Source organism: Ochlerotatus camptorhynchus, unplaced genomic scaffold, assembly GCF_037179485.1.
Source record: "Ochlerotatus camptorhynchus isolate MF236.1 unplaced genomic scaffold, CSIRO-AGI_Acam_v1.1 ptg000107l, whole genome shotgun sequence".
NCBI lineage: Eukaryota > Metazoa > Arthropoda > Insecta > Diptera > Culicidae > Ochlerotatus > Ochlerotatus camptorhynchus.
This window is the reverse complement of record NW_027040597.1, coordinates 320,287-339,280: the sequence shown is the minus strand read 5'-3', so window position 1 is coordinate 339,280 and position 18,994 is coordinate 320,287. Positions and strand designations below refer to the sequence as shown.

The 18,994-nt window shown below is 38.7% G+C and overlaps 2 protein-coding genes across 3 annotated transcripts in view; both read right to left on the bottom strand.

Annotated features, from left to right (window-relative positions):
* The window catches only part of LOC135699380 (protein artichoke-like), a 42,225-nt gene extending 36,146 nt beyond the window's left edge, over nt 1-6,079 (bottom strand). Inside the window, exon 1 of one of the 2 annotated variants that reach the window (XM_065219625.1) lies at nt 6,024-6,079. In XM_065219625.1, coding sequence (XP_065075697.1) covers nt 6,024-6,059 — 36 coding nt within the window. In that variant the 5' untranslated portion in view covers nt 6,060-6,079. Of the gene's footprint in view, nt 1-5,466; nt 5,988-6,023 lie in introns of those variants that run through there. The other variant, XM_065219624.1, reaches the window with a different exon arrangement.
* A 9,608-nt stretch (nt 6,080-15,687) lies between these two features.
* On the bottom strand, nt 15,688-17,923 carry LOC135699357 (leucine-rich repeat-containing protein 15-like). Its single transcript, XM_065219601.1, has 2 exons — nt 16,546-17,923; nt 15,688-15,695 (listed from the first exon to the last, which is right to left on the bottom strand). Exons 1-2 carry the CDS (start codon nt 17,921-17,923, stop codon nt 15,688-15,690), a joined length of 1,386 nt encoding a protein of 461 aa, XP_065075673.1.
* Between the last annotated feature and the right edge of the window lie 1,071 nt (nt 17,924-18,994).

The window sequence follows — 18,994 nt, the reverse complement described above, 5'->3', positions numbered from 1 at the left end:
CGGCGAATGAGAACAACCCAATTTTGAGATTAGTTCACTCATAATCGCCAAAAGTGTAGGAACTCAGCGATGAGTAAATTTGTCTCATGGTTTCCTGTGGAAAACCTAAAAGATCTGCCAGAAAATCAGGAAATTGACGAAAATTTTATTCAGTCTCGGAGTAGTACCAATAGACTGAGTGAAACCAATCTTTACTTTTCTCAAATTCAGCAATTTTTCCCTGGAAAATCCTGGAAAAACCTGGGAAAACATGAGTCAAATTTACTCATCGCTGAGTTCCTGCACTTTATTTCTTATTTCTGAGATAACTAAACTCAAATTTGGGTCGTTCTCATTCGCCGTGATAGATATCAGCGCCGGTGGTTAGCGTGATTACCTCTCACCCCAGCAGGCCTGGGTCCAATCTCAGTCGGCGCCACCGGCATGTTCTAAGGCATAACATCTCTGGGAGCTGCCTCAATAGGTTTCAATAGGTCCTATCTACATTGATCGATTCTCTTCATCGACACTCTCTTTCGTAAATAACTCGGCTTCACAAATCTGGATCAACAATAGAAAAGAGCCCATCAGCATTTGTAAATAAACCGTTCCAAAGCCCTTTACTCACAAAGCGAAGGCCACCCACACAAACCAACACCATCATTGGATAGGGGAAAACTTCTACCTACAAGATGTTGGTGTTGGTTTGTGTGAGCGGCCTTCGATTTGTGAGGCTTTGGAACGGTTTGTTTACAAATGCTGATGGGCCCTATTCTATTGTTGATCCAGAAATGTTTCCTGCCGTCTTCGTCGAATTAGATGCTAGATTGTTGCTTCTTCCATCGAAAATATCCGCCCGTGGCGATTCAAAGTTGATCAAGGTTGATCAAAATAATTTGTATCCCTGCTTCCAGTTTGATTACATGAGCATTTTGTGTGGTCGGTGGTTCTGAATATGGACAAGCAGGCAGATGAATTCTATTCCTACTCTTTACTGTAAAAAGCTTGGTGGCCCTGAAAAGAGCCGTTTTGTTTCCAAAGTTGGTGATGATTTAACCTCCGAAACCAAACAGAGTGCGTCTATGTCACTTCAAAAACGTAGATGACATCCATGGCCGCTTACGCTTGGCGTGTTTAGTGTAGGTGACAGCATCACGGATCTCATTTTTCAGGAACACCTTCAGCACACCTCCTAAATCAGACCGGAGATACGTCAGACACCGCCACGGCGAGCCAGACGACGGATGGTGATTATCTCGAAGAATTTGCGTTTGGTTCTGAACATGGCGATGAGTGTGTAAAATATTACGCAATTCCATCCTCCCTATTCGCACGCGCCCGAGGATCGGAGGCGAATGCCACTTCGACTTGTTTCGTCTACTTACTACTCTCTGATGACTGTGCTGGGGAAGCAGCATATTCATGCAGGTAATTGGTGGATTTGTTAGTTAATTCGACGCTTTTGGACAATGCTGGACATTTACCAGTTTTTCAATAGTTTCTTGTTGAAAATCAACATTCAATGCGTAGCTATATTTCTGATCGATTGGTGATAAAATTATTGAAATTGGACCAGGGGCAGCTGAGTTATAAACGTTCAAAATCTTTCTTAATTTGTTACATGTTCCATTTTCGGTTTTCACAAAGTGTACCCCCATATAGAAATCGAAGACGTAGTCCTACGTCAAAAAAAAAACTACTTATCATGGTTTGCAAAAAAGGAAGAAAAAAAGCTGGGCTCGAATAAAAAAAAAACAAGCTATGTTCCTTCTTCACTCCAAATGTACAGGCCCAGGCTTCCGGAAATCTCACGCGTACACAAATGTGACAGCGAGCTGTGAGACGGAGCGTCGCATGACTCTCAAATCCATGGTGTGCTACATTAATTGTACAAAAGAGAGACCAGAACTAAGCGCGCGACAAGCTACACGCTCTCAACAAATTCAAGCGTTTCATTTTTTTTTGTCTCATCGCATTGCTCTCTCAATGCGACGCATGTATTCAATCACATGCGACTGTTTCGTTGAAACATCTCAATGCGGCTCTCTCAGGGCGCCATCGCCGTGCGCTGTTTCGCATGCCTTTTTTTTCCTTTATTTAGCACGTCGGTCTCTGTTCCGCAATCTAGTGCCAGCCAATCACCGACGGACATCGATTGCCATCCATTGACGGCAACCGAATGTGCAGGAAGGCAGCTTCCACACCTGCGTAGGTATCGCACCCATTCACATGGGCCGGGACCAACGGCTTTACTTCCCTTCCAAAGGAAGACGTGACCAGAGATTTTTATGCCTCAGAAAAATCCCACCGACCTCGGCTGGGGATTGAACCCAGACCTATTGGGGTGTTAGAAAGCAGCCATGCTTACCACTACACCACCGGCGCCGGCTGTTTCGTATGCCTTGACTCTCGCGTTCCCATCATAATATGATATATATGACATATTATGTGATGTTGTCGGGTGACGAGAGAAGGGACTGCAAGGGTTTGTTCATAGAAGACTTGTGTGCCCTTTTCGTATGTGTCTTTTGAAATGGGGTGAAGTTTTTAGATGGTTCCAGATATATCTTATAGTATAGATTCAAGCAGACTCAACACATGGTTCCAGAGACTGGAATCACCGTAAGATCACCACTCATGATCCTAGGAAGACGCAATGGCTTGTCGAAAGGATGCTAAAGGATGGTAAAGGAAGACTACGTGAGCGGTGGATGGCAACCTTACGGTAGTTGGGATACCGTTAGCATGTTAGCACCCCAAATAATACCGTAATATATGTGGAACTATGTGTCCTTCAACAAGTCCTTATGCGGAAATCTTCTAAAATACATTTTTTGGGAGCCTCTGAAGCTTTCAGCCCATTTGGTGGAAAAATATTAGACTCAGAATCCAGTAAAAATATAAATGGACGATTTTGAATGTAAAATAGCACTACATTATACTATACAAGATCATATAGTCGGCGTTAAGTCAGAAGGGACTAAGTAGCAAAATAAAAACAAGAAATGAGTTAATGATATCATAAGATCAAGAATTCCTTTCACTTTTTCAGCCAGATTTGAAAAATTAGAGTAGCAAGAGAAAACGGTCAAATGATTACATAAGACACAAACAGCCCACTTTAAATTCGTTTTTCTCGAAATCAAAAAAAAAATCACAGTTCGGTCTGACTTGACCGATCATATCAACACGCTAGTAATGATAGAACTCTGAAGATTAATATTTGTATTTTGTCTGGCTTGAGTGAACACTATTTTAAGGGATTATTTTCAACGCAGTAGTTTTGCTGCAAAAACGTTGGTGGTGACTTCTCATTACATACACACAAGTCTACTTAAAAATTAACCAAGTTTAACAAGTTGTAAATGTGTTCTGCTATGATCAATTGAGTTGAAATTTTGACACAAAACTAGCTTTTCCATTGACCTTTGTCCGATCAGCTATGCAGGTGCTTCAAAAAATTTGGTATTTCTTACACGTGAAATTCAACATATTTGTAGTTTTGCGTCAAAATTTCAGCTCAATTGATCATAACAAAACACATTTACAACATGTTAAACTTGGCTAGTTTGTATGAAAACGACCTTTGTCCGATCAACTTTGCACCACAGTGTACGTAGGTACGAAATGCTGGATTAAGGTTAATGTAATACATTTAGGAAAAAGTTGTGTCATATCTGTATTACGGATTGTTGCTAAGCTTCTTGCTTCAGGAATTGTATTGAATACCTGTCAATCAACAAAACTTACTACGGCAGCAACTGAATTCTTCAGATGTGTTAGGGTAAACGCTCCTATAGTTGCGATACGTAAGAAGCGTTAGGTTCCTATAGTTGTGTATTGAGTCTCCATACACAACTATAGGAACCTAAAGGCCGGTGCACAATGCATACGTTTTCAGGTTTTTTGACATGGCATGGGCTAACTGTCAAAAAACCTGAAACATATGACAACATTAACGCTTAACGCTTCTAACGTACCGCTACACGGGAAAAAATCATCATGAATAATATTCATGATATCATGAGCAACTTTTGCGTAACGCAGCAAATATTCCCAAAATCATGAATCATCCGAGTTGAAATCATGAGCTAAATTCATGGGTTTAACTTTTAACCAAAAAATGCAAAAAGAATTAAATAAAGCATCAGACTGGATTCGAACCAAGAACCTTGAGATCACTAAACCCATACTTTCACCAGTAGACTATCAGCACTTGTATAAGTTGGAAGACAAAAGGCGTATAAGAGATACCTATGTAGTGCGGTTTATGGAAACGGTTTGCCAAGTACGTGTAACGCTTGTAGCGGTCTTGATTCCACTGCATTATGAAATCATGAATTTCCATGACGAAATCATGAATCATTGTTACGATTTCATGGGATGGCAAGTTTTTTTCATTTCATGATTTTTTATTCATGAAAATTGAATCGGATTTTTTCCCGTGTAATAATGGAGCGTTTACCCTAGTGCTCACAGGATAGTTCATATCAGCCACCATGATGCTGAATTGAAACAATCAATTTGCGACAACAGATTTCCAAAAAGTCCTAGTGTTAGTACCGTGGACCCTCGGTGTACATTTCGTTTACCAAAGCCACATCTCTTCCTTCGTTCGTTGTGAATGGGCTATTTTTCAAGTTAATCCTTTAATCAACGAAAATTGCCGCTAGGAAAACTTTGTTGGTCATAACCATCCGACACCTCTTCTCCATAAGAGTGTAGTAGCTAGGTCGCTTTCCATCGTTTTCAGAACAAAACAACACTTTTCCCACATCAAGAACACGAGTTGGTCTTCCAGTTGAGTTTGTTATTTCGATGTCGCATTGAGACGTCGCTTAGCGCGACGTCGCATGATACTCGTTCTCACGCGACGTTACATGATACTCGTTCTCATGAAACGCATACATCCGGAAATGTGCTGTGCTTACAAAACAGTGCGACACACTAACATTATGAGAATGTGAGATGCGACAAAACTGAAGATAGAGAGAAACAGAGTGCTACAAATCTCTTGCGCATGAGACTGCTATGACTATGAGACTATTCGTATTGCGTATCGCATACGGTAGCGCGCACACTGGAAGCCTGTGTGCAGCACTTCGATTCTGTAAGTACACACCAAGGTACGCACTTCACCTATTTCTGCTGCTCAAATATTCTTCTTTCACCACTCTTTCATCGCAGCAGGAAAATAAGGAAATCGATTCTTCCGTGAACTATTCCGTTTTCCCTTTTTCCGTCGCGTTGATAAACTTGATTCTTCTTCCATTATATAAAAAAAATCACCCGCAAAAACTAAAATTTTAGAAACAGAATAGCAACAACAAAATGGCTGATTCCTCGGCAATAAAAATATTTAAATAAAAATAATTCTTTTCTGCTGAGTGTTCAGCAGCCTGGCAGGATCGCCAATGTGCAAATCCCGCTGCCAGAGACCTGCCATTTTACCGTAGGTTTTCCGGTATCCCAGAATGCACGTCTTACCTTCACCGCTTGCCAAGATACGAAAGAGAATGAAGCCTCGCGCTGCGTGGTCTGGTGAGCTAATGCAGGGTCAGGCGGCCAATCCGTATGTTGTAAGTGTAAAGCACGGTATATACAAAGTGGGACCGAATGTAAATAAGCGAAGGATTGCGGATGTATCATCCGAGCTGTCACACGAACCCACACAAATACCAAAAACTTTTAAAAGCTGATCGTGTTGTAGTTTCATTTTTAGAACTGTCGAGTAGTTTGAAACAATTTTGAAATATAGCATTGCAAGCGGCCTCAGGAAACGGTTTACGTTAGTCATGAAGTTTCACTCACTGAGTTGCACGACTGATTGCACCGAACAATTTGAACGAATTGAATTTCAGATACATATTGTAACTTCCACCTAAAATTCTTCTTCTTCTTCTTGGCTGTTACATGAAAACTAGAGCTTTACACCTGCTCTCAACCTTACGTGATGAACTAGTGCACGGTTAAAAATCACGATAATAAAGAAAAAACAAACTGTCCTTAACTTATTGTTCTATGATTAGAATATTGAAACTCACATTCGACAATAAAAATTTCTCGAAGCTTCGGCACATCTTTGGTTGACTGGAGACAGTTTTTTAAGTTAATCTACCCGGTAAAACACATGTACTTGCACGAACGGTTGGCTTTCTACTAGAGTGACCAAATTTTATCGGACGTATTTATAGCACTGGCATATAAATACAAGCATATCTCGGGTACACTTGGCTTATCTTTCACAGATACGTGTATTTCGTCTACTACTTGCAGACTTCATCAGTGCCAAGTACTCAACACCACTGTGTTGAAACTAAGTAAGGGTTCCGATTCGTATTCCCCATCGGGATCCGTATTCGGTTTCCCCATTGGGATCCGTTTACGGAACACTGAAAATGTATTTTCGTTATTTCTCTGAAAACCGTTTCGTAAAAATTAATATCGTACATACAACACAGCTTTCATAAATGGTACAAAACATTCGTTTTTCCTGTCATCTGGCGCAATGCCAATAATTACTTCAACTTTAGGAGTCAATAAGCGCACTTATACGCCTTATTCGTATAATATACAAATACATCTTCGTACAATCAAACCATCAACTGCGCCTATTGACTCCTAAAGTGCTGATTGTGTATTGGAGATGGGAATTTTTTTTTAGAAATATTATCGATTGGACCATTACATACAAGGTACCACAATAAATCAAATTACTCGTCGTGGTGGTTTTATGTTAGAGAAAAAAAATACATGCAAGCAGCAGAAAAAGCAAGCGAAATCGAATTACCGTTCCATGAGTGGTTCTTATTTGATTTTAGCTTTACCTTTTCTCATAGCACTAATAGAGCGATAGATGATGCACAGATCTTACAATCGCAAGGTTCATTAGTCGAGTCCGGTCTGAAGCCTATTTTTATTTTTTTGTCATATTTATTCCAGGCTTCCAGTGCGCGCGCTACCATATCACTATGGGGCATTTTCATACAACCAGGCAGTCAAAAATATTTCTATTTTTCACAATTACTGCTATTATTCTTGCTTTGTTTCATCAATATAAGGTGTGCGTTATCACTTTTCAACATTTTCACGACCAACTTTTGAAAAGGGCCTAACTTTTGATTAAATAAAATTTAATTTTTACGATTTTATAACAGTTACAGTTTCAAGCTTGTTTTCAGAGAATAAAATCTATTGAACAAAAACAACCTACCATGGTTTTATTGGGGGGAACACCGTTAAAAATAAAAAAAACCTTTTTTTTTGGAAATATGTTTATTTCTTTCAACAAATCTTCTGTAAAAAAAATACAAAAAGCCATGATACAATAATCAAAATCAAATATGTTTCAACGAATTTCTTTTTATTCCTCTGTTACAATATCATCATGAACAAACTCTTCTTCAATTTCATCGACTGCTTTCATAAGTTCCTCCAAGGCATTGAAGTTATTAGTATCGACTACTGAATCACTTACAGAATTTTCAAATATCATGAAACATTTCACGATGTCGGGATAATCCAGGGATACTTTTTTCTGTCGTCTTTTTGCCATCCAAATGGAACTGATCAGTGGGTCCAATTCATTAATGACACGAATAAAGACATCATGTAAATTTTCTACTCTTGATCGTTTTCTTGCATGATGGGTTCGATATTTTTTCAATTGTTTATGTTGACTTTCTGCTGCCTCTTCCGCTAATTAACCAAGTGGTGCTGGTAAATGTATGATTATTTCTCCGGTATGAGCGAGAACTTTATGCACGGTTGCAGGAATTTTGTACACAATTCATACAATTTAAGATAGAGCCTATATGTTTCCTTGCAATATGCATCAAATTTTTCCGGGTTTATTGGCTCTTGGCAGTTAATAGCAATTAATATATTCCGGAATCTGAAAATTAACTCTTCATCAATGTTCAGCACGGAGCTTAAAAGCTTGGGATTTCCAAATGCTCTTCGACAAACGTTTCCTGTGGTACTGGTACCTGCTCCACCCGATCGTGGTTAATCTACTCTTACTCCAAATTTTTCGTAAAGCTGTGTCGTCACATGTTTTTTTCTTTGTTCATATAGTTCTTTGAATGGTTTCGGGACCTTCCATTTTTTGATATCCATTCTGTATGCAATATGCAAAAGGCATTCGAAAAATCTTATCCAAGCATGAAGTGGAGATATTCCGTAATGCAAGGCTTCTTCGTTTGATATAAATTCTTCCTCGAATTTCTCTGCATCATTCATTACATTTGGTGTTGCCCCACATATTGAACAATTCTGCATCGACGAATTTCCAGTGATATAAGTTAAGACTTTTCCGTCTATCATACTGAGGACAAAATCAAAATCAACAAGTATAAACATGTCGTTTGAGAGTTCAATTTTCACTGACGTTAGTTCATTCATTTCTTTTTCTACATCCTGTTTTGTAGCCAGAATAACTTCTTTACTCTCTTTAATGAATTCAAGGATGAATGGCCTACAAAATCGAATACTTTGAGGCATGGGATTAAACCACATAATTTCCTTTCGATCATTGTACACATGAACAACAGAATTGGTGTTAAAGTGGACGAAAATACATCTGAATCGTCCTGACATCCTTCTGGTAGCACTTGATGATATTGCGAATATCCAGTTGATCCGTCCATACCCCAGCTACATAGAAGAACCAGTTCCGTAGAAACTAGATCGTTGCTATCCATATACTCGTTGAGCTCTGCATCAATTATTTGGACGATTCGTTTCACTGTATTTTCCATCAGCGCCTGTAGTTTCACTCTTATTTTCAATGCACTTTCTTCGATGAATTCACTAGGAGGGGCGCATATTTTTTTCACTGCTCCGATCACATAGTAAGGTGGAAATCTTGAACGTGATTCACTATGTATTACTTCGTATTGAAATCTACTCAATCCAGCCTCGATAAGTACACTAAAAGCCTCTTCTGGTGACATCATTCCTCGTTGATCAGTTAGTTGAGCCAGCATGGTTTTAGAGCTTTTTTGGTTTTTTAAAATATGCCCAATAACTTTAACTAAATTCAAATCCTTTCTATTATAAGCGGTCCGTCTTGCAAATAACAAAGCTTTCTCGATGGTATCGAATTTTGGATCAACTGCTTCTTTATCGATGACGCGACGTTTTCCTCTTTCACTCAAATCCAAGAAAGGTTTTGAAGGTCGTCCACGTTTTGTTCCCGAGGCCGAGGTTGAGGCAACACATTGCTCCTGTTCGACGAATTCCTCGATGCCAAATTCTCCATCAAGCCAATTCCGAAAATACGACTTAAATCGCTCTTTCGTGCGATTAGCTTCATGCCATTTGTTGATGTATTTAGTAACGATTTTATGGATCTTTTCATCGAGACGTTTACGTTTTTCCACCGAGATGTTATAATTTTCACAAATGAATTCAATGGCTCTGTGAACATTGTCACTATGGCTTAATTTAATAAATAAATTAATAAATTAATAATGGTTCTATTATCCATGCTCACACTTGGTCTCAACCGTAAATTTGAATAACACTGAATAAGCAATTTGTTAGCTTAACAAACATATTTTTGCTTTAATAAGCTCTTTTTCACCAACTAATGTTTGTTGGGAATGATGACTTCTTTTTGTACAAAAGCTTAAGCCCTTTTTAAAAGTTGGTCATGAAATATTAGAAAATGTTCTTTAACAATATATTTCGACTATACCAACCGAATATAACTCCAAAAGTTGCAAAATAATTGTTGAAAAAGTTTGTTTCCAAGCCGGCTCTTGTACAATTTGAAATCTCCCATAATAACCGAAAATTTTCAAATCGCTTATATTTCCAATGGGGCAACTCTTCAGTACTTGTTAGAGTACACTCAAAACTTCATCCAGAGCTGAGAATTAGCCTGGGAATGTGCGAGACTCGAAAGTTTGTGATCAATAAAGTTAAATCTTCATTAATTTTCAATTTTTTTTTCTATTTTTATTTTTAATTTTTTTTGTCTCTATCAAATTTCCAAATGGATTTGATTTTCGGAAAGTTTATTAAATTACCTTTCCAACGATGTATAATGATGTGGTAGTTATATGATAAATAGTGGATGAAATTTTATTTGAGTGGTAGTGTATTTTTGCGGCAAAATTTGTACTTTTCTTACTCTTTTTTGACTTCGACATCCGATATCTCAGAAACTAAAACTGCTAGAAGCTTGAAACTTTCAGATTATCTTAGTTGAAATGTTTACTCTCGACCAAAAATAACGAAATAAGTTGAAGATGCTAATTTCAAATAACAGACTGTAGTGGTAATTTTTATACGATAGATGGAGTAGATGAAAGCATAGAGTTGATAGTTCCGTTAGAGTACGGCAGTGTGAAGATTGCATATAGATATTAGAATAGCGAGCTAGGACAACTTTTAAGGAAGGTGCAAATCGGTTTTTTCATCTCTCTTTACCAAACTCCTCCTTTGGAGAGGGATGGTGAGGGGTGTCCCCCCCCCCCCCCGCCACCACTGACATAACTCTGGATGGGAGCATACCATCAATTACTGTCAATGGTCGAAAGGTACAGTAGCAGCACCTACCCCACCCGTGTCCCCTCGAGATCGTCAAGTCGACGATGACAGGAGCACATATCGTGGTAGGGGTAAACAATAGTTGCAATTTCCAAACCTACGACTGGATGCCTTCCTTCAAATAACAAAAAATCGGTAGAACTGTTTCAAACACACAGTTGGTACTTGAGCGGGTCGGTTTTCATCTCTTTTTGCCAGTGGTGGCGGGGGGACACACCCCTCACCATCCCTCTCCAAAGGGGGAGTTTGGTAAAGAGAGATGAAAAAATCGATTTGTACCTTCCTTAAAAGTTGTCCTAGCTCGCTATTCTAATATCTATATGCAATCTTCACACTGCCGTACTCTAACGGAACTATCAACTCTATGCTTTCATCTACTCCATCTATCCTATAAAAATTACCACTACAGTCTGTTATTTGAAATTAGCATCTTCAACTATGTAAAATCGTTGACTTCACGTAGAAGTAATACTAAAAAACATATAGTCAAAAAACGAAAAAAGGATTAGTGAAAGTCGATTTTTTGATTTTTGACCGCTTGATATCTGATAGTGCGTATGCGAGACGCAATACGAATAAATAGTCTCATAGTCATAGCAGTCTCATGCGCAAGAGATTTGTAGCACTCTGTTTCTCTCTCTTCAGTTTTGTCGCATCTCACATTCTCATAATGTCAGTGTGTCGCACTGTTTTGTAAGCACAGCACATTTCCGGATGCATGCGTTTCATGAGAACGAGTATCATGCGACGTCGCGACATCGAAATAACAAACTCAACTGGAAGACCAACTCGTGTTCTTGATGTGGGAAAAGTGTTGTTTTGTTCTGAAAACGATGGAAAGCGACCTAGCTACTACACTCTTATGGAGAAGAGGTGTCAGATGGTTATGACCAACAAAGTTTTCCTAGCGGCAATTTTCGTTGATTAAAGGATTAACTTGAAAAATAGCCCATTCATAACGAACGAAGGAAGAGATGTGGCTTTGGTAAGCGAAATGTACACCGAGGGTCCACGGTACTAACACTAGGACTTTTAGGAAATCTGTTGTCGCAAATTGATTGTTTCAATTCAGCATCATGGTGGCTGATATGAACTATCCTGTGAGCACTAGGGTAAACGCTCCTATATTAGCGGTACGTTAGAAGCGTTAAGCGTTAATGTTGTCATATGTTTCAGGTTTTTTGACAGTTAGCCCATGCCATGTCAAAAAACCTGAAAACGTATGCATTGTGCGCCGGCCTTTAGGTTCCTATAGTTGTGTATGGAGACTCAATACACAACTATAGGAACCTAACGCTTCTTACGTATCGCAACTATAGGAGCGTTTACCCTAACACATCTGAATAATTCAGTTGCTGCCGTAGAAAGTTTTGTTGATTGACAGGTATTCAATACAATTCCTGAAGCAAGAAGCTTAGCAACAATCCGTAATACAGATATGACACAACTTTTTCCTAAATTTATTACATTAACCTTAATCCAGCATTTCGTACCTACGTACCTACTGTGGTGCAAAGTTGATCGGACAAAGGTCGTTTTCATACAAACTAGCCAAGTTTAACATGTTGTAAATGTGTTTTGTTATGATCAATTGAGCTGAAATTTTGACGCAAAACTACAAATATGTTGAATTTCACGTGTAAGAAATACCAAATTTTTTGAAGCACCTGCATAGCTGATCGGACAAAGGTCAATGGAAAAGCAAGTTTTGTGTCAAAATTTCAGCTCAATTGATCATAACAGAACACATTTACAACTTGTTAAACTTGGTTAATTTTTAAGTGTAGACTTGTGTGTATGTACTGCGTTGAAAATAATCCCTTAAAATAGTGTTCACTCAAGCCAGACAAAATACAAATATTAATCTTCAGAGTTCTATCATTACTAGCGTGTTGATATGATCGGTCAAGTCAGACCGAACTGTGATTTTTTTTTTTGATTTCGAGAAAAACGAATTTAAAGTGGGCTGTTTGTGTCTTATGTAATAGGACAAATCATTTGACCGTTTTCTCTTGCTGCTCTTATTTTTCAAATCTTGCTGAAAAAGTGAAATGTAGCTGAGGGAATTCTTGATCTTATGATATCATTAACTTATTTCTAGTTTTTATTTTGCTACTTAGTCCCTTCTGACTTAACGCCGACTATATGATCTTGTATAGTATAATGTAGTGCTGTTTTACATTCAAAATCGTCCATTTATATTTTTACTGGTCTTAGTCAAAGTATTCTGAGGGATTCTGAGTCTAATATTCTTCCACCAAATGGGCTGAAAGCTTCAGAGACTTCCAAAAAATGTATTTTAGAAGATTTCCACATAAGGACTTGTTGAAGGACACATAGTTCCACAGATATTACGGTATTATATGGGGTGCTAACATGCTAACGGTATCCCAACTACCGTAAGGTTGCCATCCACCGCTCACGTAGTCGTCCTTTACCTTCCTTTAGCATCCTTTCGACAAGCCATTGCGTCTTCCTAGGTTCATGAGTGGTGATCTTACGGTGATTCCAGTCTCTGGAACCATGTTTTGAGTCTGCTTGAATCTATGCTAGAAGATATATCTGGAACCATCTAAAAACTTCACCCCATTTCAAAAGACACATACGAGAAGGGCACACAAGCCTTCTATGAACAAACCCTTGCAGTCCCTTCTCTCGTCACCCGACAACATCACATATGATGGGAACGCAAGAGTCAAGGCATGCGCCCTGAGAGAGCGCATTGAGATGTTTCAACGAAACAGTCGCATGTGATTGAATACATGCGTCGCATTGAGAGAGCAATGCGATGAGACAAAAAAAATGAAACGCTTGAATTTGTTGAGAGCGTGTAGCTTGTCGCGCGCTTAGTTCTGGTCTCTCTTTTGTACAATTAATGTAGCACACCATGGATTTGAGAGTCATGCGACGCTCCGTCTCACAGCTCGCTGTCGCATTTGTGTACGCGTGAGATTTCCGGAAGCCTGCTTCCAATGATGAAGTTATTTTTACCCATCATCAATAACACATTCCACATTTTCGGTTTCCACAACCAACACTTGTGGCCCGCTGGTTGGATGTAGCGATAGCGAGTGTAGCAGTTCTAACGAAATTAGCTTCATACAATGTACAAATCCATTTCGTTGCGGAAAACAACGAATAAATTCACAGACCAAACAAGTGATTTCGTTGTAGAAACGAAATTTTATTTTCAGTGAATCCCCATCGTGATCCGTCTATGGAATCCCCATCGGGACCCGAATTCGGTTTCCCCATCGGGATCTGTATTCGGTTTCCCCATCAGGATCCTTTTACGGAATCCTAATCGAGATCCGTCTACGGAATCCCCATCGAGACCCATATTCGGTTTCCCGGTTACAATTATTTAATTTGGTAGTTGATGTGGGAGTGGGTTCCTTATATTTATATTTGCATTAAAAAACAAGATTATATTGTATACAAGAAACTGACATATAAAGCTTAGCTCCCATGAGCATGATCGAACTCATTATGAATACACATATAGGGGAAATGACGGCTTCGGCATGCCAGACTATTTTCGGCAACCCAAATTGAAACACTATTTTCACTGGATTTTCTTACGAAAACACTTCGCTGAATGCATGCAAACGATTCTTTATGCTTTCAGCTTCAATTTGACGATATTTTTACCACTGAGAAAAAGCAATCTAGCAGGGTTTTCTTGAAATGAAACACACGCTCTACAAATTGTAGCTGATTTCGAGTTGCCGATAATAGAACAGCAGATTTACATGCAGTTCAAATGGAACGGTTGCCGAAGAAAAACTGGTTGCCGACAATACTCGCTCTCACTAGAGAAGATTGGAGCTTTGTAAAAGCGTTTCAAAACAGTTTTTGACAATTCTTTCGACTGAAATTGTTAGAACAGCTGGCAGCAAAAGATTGTAAACAAACCAATACTGTATATGTGTGCGTTCCTTAGAGAAAAAGGCTATAGAAAGAAGGTCGCTGCTTAGGTTGCCGAGAATACGTAAATTCCCCTATATAATAGGGTATACCTAAAGAGCCTGAATTTATAAAGAGACGATATGTTATCCATTTGACAGGTCTTCTGCACGATTGGAATGACTTTTCCTATGACTTTGACAGACAATCGATTGTTCCAATTTTGACATGTCGCCACTCTATAAATTTAGGCTCTTTAGGTATACCCTAATCTTCGCTCTCATTATCTCCTGATATATCTCGCTCGAAGTGAATCAGTCAGTAGGGTACAAGAACCAAAACGGTAACAACACCAAAAACTTTTAGATTGACATAGGAAAAGTTTTGCTTCAGAAGAAGGCTATTTCACCGCAATTAGTATAGGTTTTCATCTCAAATACGAATTATTTTTAATTTAATATTTATATTCATGTAAGTATTTTGATAATATTCATAATTTTATTGTTCATTCACATCAGGATGTTAATATCAGGGATGTTGTCTTTGGCGGATGACTTTGGTGAAGGTTTCCTCCCAGACGCGGGGCTCCAACATGCAGCGGACATGGTCGAACGAAAGTGCATCTTGTTTTCACTGCTGGCCGACGATAAGCAGCGAAACCTGGTGCGACTAAATCTTACCAGTTTCTTATAGAAAAGAACGGAATCTGTAATCCCTCCAGCGATACAATGCAAACGCTATTGATAGCAACCAAAAGCATCTCTGCAGTGTGCACTAACGTCCCGATATGCTGGCGATCTGGAAAATGATCAATTTTTTTTTCAAAATCACCCTCGAAATATCTAGACAGTAGTTGCAATCTTACCTTCTGCGAAAACTTTACTCTTTCTCATTGCCTCCGGTACCGGAATCGGTTCCCCCGTCGTTGAATTTTGGAACTGACCGATGCCCAATCTATTTTCTGCTGTATAATTCTAATGTCTCATACTATATATCCTATTGGATGAGCTTTCCAAGAGGTGATTCTGACAATAACTTCTTTCGATGATTTCTAAGAATTCAAGGCATGCACACGCAAGGCAATATCTAGATAGAGCAGGAATTAGGGCGTAACAGTTTTTGTAAACAATGACTTCTATCGATGATTTCTAGTAATTCAAGGCACGTTCACGCAGACCAAACTAACCATCGGATAGGGAAAGTCTTTCCCTACTCGATGAGGATGCTGGTTTGCGTGGGCGAGCCTTAAATTTCTAGAAATCATCAAGAGAAGTCATTGCTTACAAAAGCTGTTAGGCCCTTATTCCAGCTCTATCTATATATAACCGTCGGGTAGAGGATGGTATTGTTGATTTGCGTTGGCGAGCCTTGACTTTTTAAATATCATCGTAAGAAGTCATTGTTTACAAAAGCTGTTACGCCCTAATTCCAGTTCTATCTAAAATTGCACAATTGTTTTTTTTTTAGTATGAACTTTTAAACGAGGGCCTGCAAGCTTGAGTATTTTTGACTCATCTTACCGACTTGAAAAGGTGTATTTTGCATTTTTTCGTGTTTATGTATTATTAAGTTTTATTTATTTTTGTATTAAAGTGTATTCAACTCCTTTTGAAAGGTATTTTTCGTGTGCAAAGTATTTTCGAGGTATTTTTGAGTATTTTTACTATGGTATTTAAGTTTCAACGTGTAAACATTTACATATGTTTTGTGTATTTTCCCAAGTGTGTATTTATAATTCAGCTGATTTATGAAGTTGATCGCCCCTTGCTTTTAAAATTATATGTTGATAGTGAAAGACAAACTTTCAAAGCAAAGAAAAACAATTCATTTTGAAAATATTCGTAGTTGAAACGACCAAATTCGAGAAACTTTTAATTTGAAATGTTGTGTTGTGAAAAAGTTAAAGTTAGTTGTATTTCATTTCTAGGTGGCCATTTGCCATGTTTGTCATCTATTTGACAAAACAAATTATGAATTAAAAATAACACTTGGCAATTCTTCAATAAAATTTACAGCCAAAAGCCATCAGTAAAATAATACTAATTTTTGCCGTTAAAGACACGGTAGATGATGTTGCAACGTACATTAATGGTACAAGTTTACTTTGTAGCAACTCCATGGTTCCATGTTTTGCTTCTTTTATTAATTTGTACCGTTCGACCAAGTTGTTGGAAAATTGTTCGTCTTGGCAATCTTTGTTCAGCTGCTTAATCTTCGGAATGTCATGCAACAGCAATTGTTCCAAGTCAAACTGTGGATTACCAGCTAGACAAAGTGTCTTCATATGGTTTAGCTGGTTGACGTTCGGTTTAAAAACCACCAGCCGGTTATGTCGTAGATTAAGGTACTTTAGTTCAGTGGTCCACTGAAGGGCATCAGCTTCCAATAGTTCTATGTGATTGTGTTCTAGGTTTAGTTCTATCAGATTTGGTAATCCTGTCAGGGTCATATTGTCAAGCCGTACAAACCGGCAGTGTCTGCAGCTGAGCTTCCTTAGTGATGTGCTCAGAAGGAATGGACCATGGGCGCTATTTGATAGATGGCCGTTCCAGTCTAAGTGGAGGACTTCTAACTGGGAATGGTTTTGAAATGCATTTGCAACGATCAATTCAAGATTGTTGTGTGAGAGGCTCAGAAATGTTAAGGTTGGGTTATTTTTGAACAATAAATGGGAATGAATGGATTGAACTTGGTTGCCCTGCAGATGCAGGGTTTCTAGATTTGGTAGTTCTTTGAATGTAGCCTCGTATAATGTTGTGATTGAACAATTCTTTAAAGATATTAGTTCAACAGAAGAACTTCTAAGAAATATCGTATCCTGTTGAAATTCAAACGAACGGTTATCATCAAATAAAACATTCGTCACATTTCTATCATCTACTAGGTAATCTGGTTCTATGTATACAATTTCTCTATTCGATAGGTCTACTGTTAATCCATCACTACTACGAAGATGGATGGGAGTTTTCTTATATACTGCTTTTCCAGTAGTAGTCGGTAGATAGTTTTCAAACTCATGCAAAGGATTATCATCATCCAAACAACTTCGGCGGAGTCCTCTTATTTCATAATCAGTTTGATCACACGGTTGAAGTGGATTCCTGTCCATGCATAGCTGCTCCAACCTGTTCATAGGAAGTCCTAGTAGTATTGTGGGGACCTTTTCGATTGAATTATCGTCCAGCAAGATAATTTTTATATCTGGATTCTGCTGAAATCCATCCTCATTTATCCGAGCAATCCTATTATTTCTCACGTTGATAGATTCCAGCATCGGTAAGTGAGATGTATCCAGCGTGCCATTCAAACTACATTCTGCAGCGTTGAGATCTACCAGTGATGTCGATGTAAGGTTCAATCGTTGCAAGGGTTTATTACCGTTGATTGTCAACCTCTTAATATATTTTGCCAGCATCAAAGCATCATCGTCGATCCTGTCTATTACGTTGTACGACAGATACAGCGCGGAAAGTCTTGGCATGTTGGTCAGCGTTTTCTGAACGAGAAAGGTAGTGTGGCAGTAATTGCAAAATAATTGCATCAATCTTGGAGATTGCAAGTCCACCTTGTTCAAATCAAATTGCTCGTTCCTGCTTAGATACAGTATGTTTAGCGCAGGCATGTGCCGAATTGTGGCTTCCGGATTGAATGTAGAAAGTTGATTGCCAACCAGACTGACCTTTTTCAATAGCGTATTGTACTTGAATGCATCTGGATGTATGTACTGGAGGGTGTTATTATTTACAATAAGAGAAGTAAGTTCTGGTAGCTGCGACAAGGATATCTGGTAGATAGAATGTATCCCACAATTGTTGCATACGTAATGTGTCAGACAGTCGTGTATCAGCAGAACCTGGTCAACTGGAAATTCAAATTTCGTTTGGTTGCTCATATCCAACGTCGAGAGTTTCGGATATGCGGCATACATTGTCTCGTTGACTATAGGATGTTTCGTCTCTATGGTGATGATGTGAGGAAAGATGATGACAGAAGTGGTGCTTCCAAAGATCCTTAACCAGATAATGATGGACAGAATGAAGCGTACCATTGTCTGTAACGAAATGCAAACAAGCTGTCAATTTTGGATTTGTGATCAATATCCAATATTTCTCGATAACTTTTTCAAAGGGACGTATCAGCTTTTGTAAACAATGCATTTGATCGTCGATTTGGCGTAACTGGTAGTTCGCCCACGCATGCTAATACTACCATCAGATAGGGGAAATTTTCCCCCAGCCTGCTAGTGGTGTTAGTGAGCGTGTGCGAGTTACCAGTTACGCCCAATCGACGATCAAATGCATTGTTTACAAAAGCTGATACGGCCCTATGAAAAAGTTATCGAGATTTTCTTAAATAAATGGTTATAATCCCTGACCTTCACATGTGCAATATGGATTAAAGAATCTTCACAGAAAATTTCAAGTTATTCGGTATCATGGAGCAGTTCCACGCCAAATGACAAATCGATCAAAATCAACCTTCTTCGATATGCGTGAAACTTTGCATAATCATCGCGTCACTTTTCAATAGGTCCACTCTACATTAATCGATT

Coding starts and splice junctions, on each gene's coding strand:
- LOC135699357 (XM_065219601.1), bottom strand. CDS start 17,923: ATGCCAAGACTTTCCGCGCTGTATCTGTCGTACAACGTAATAGACAGG.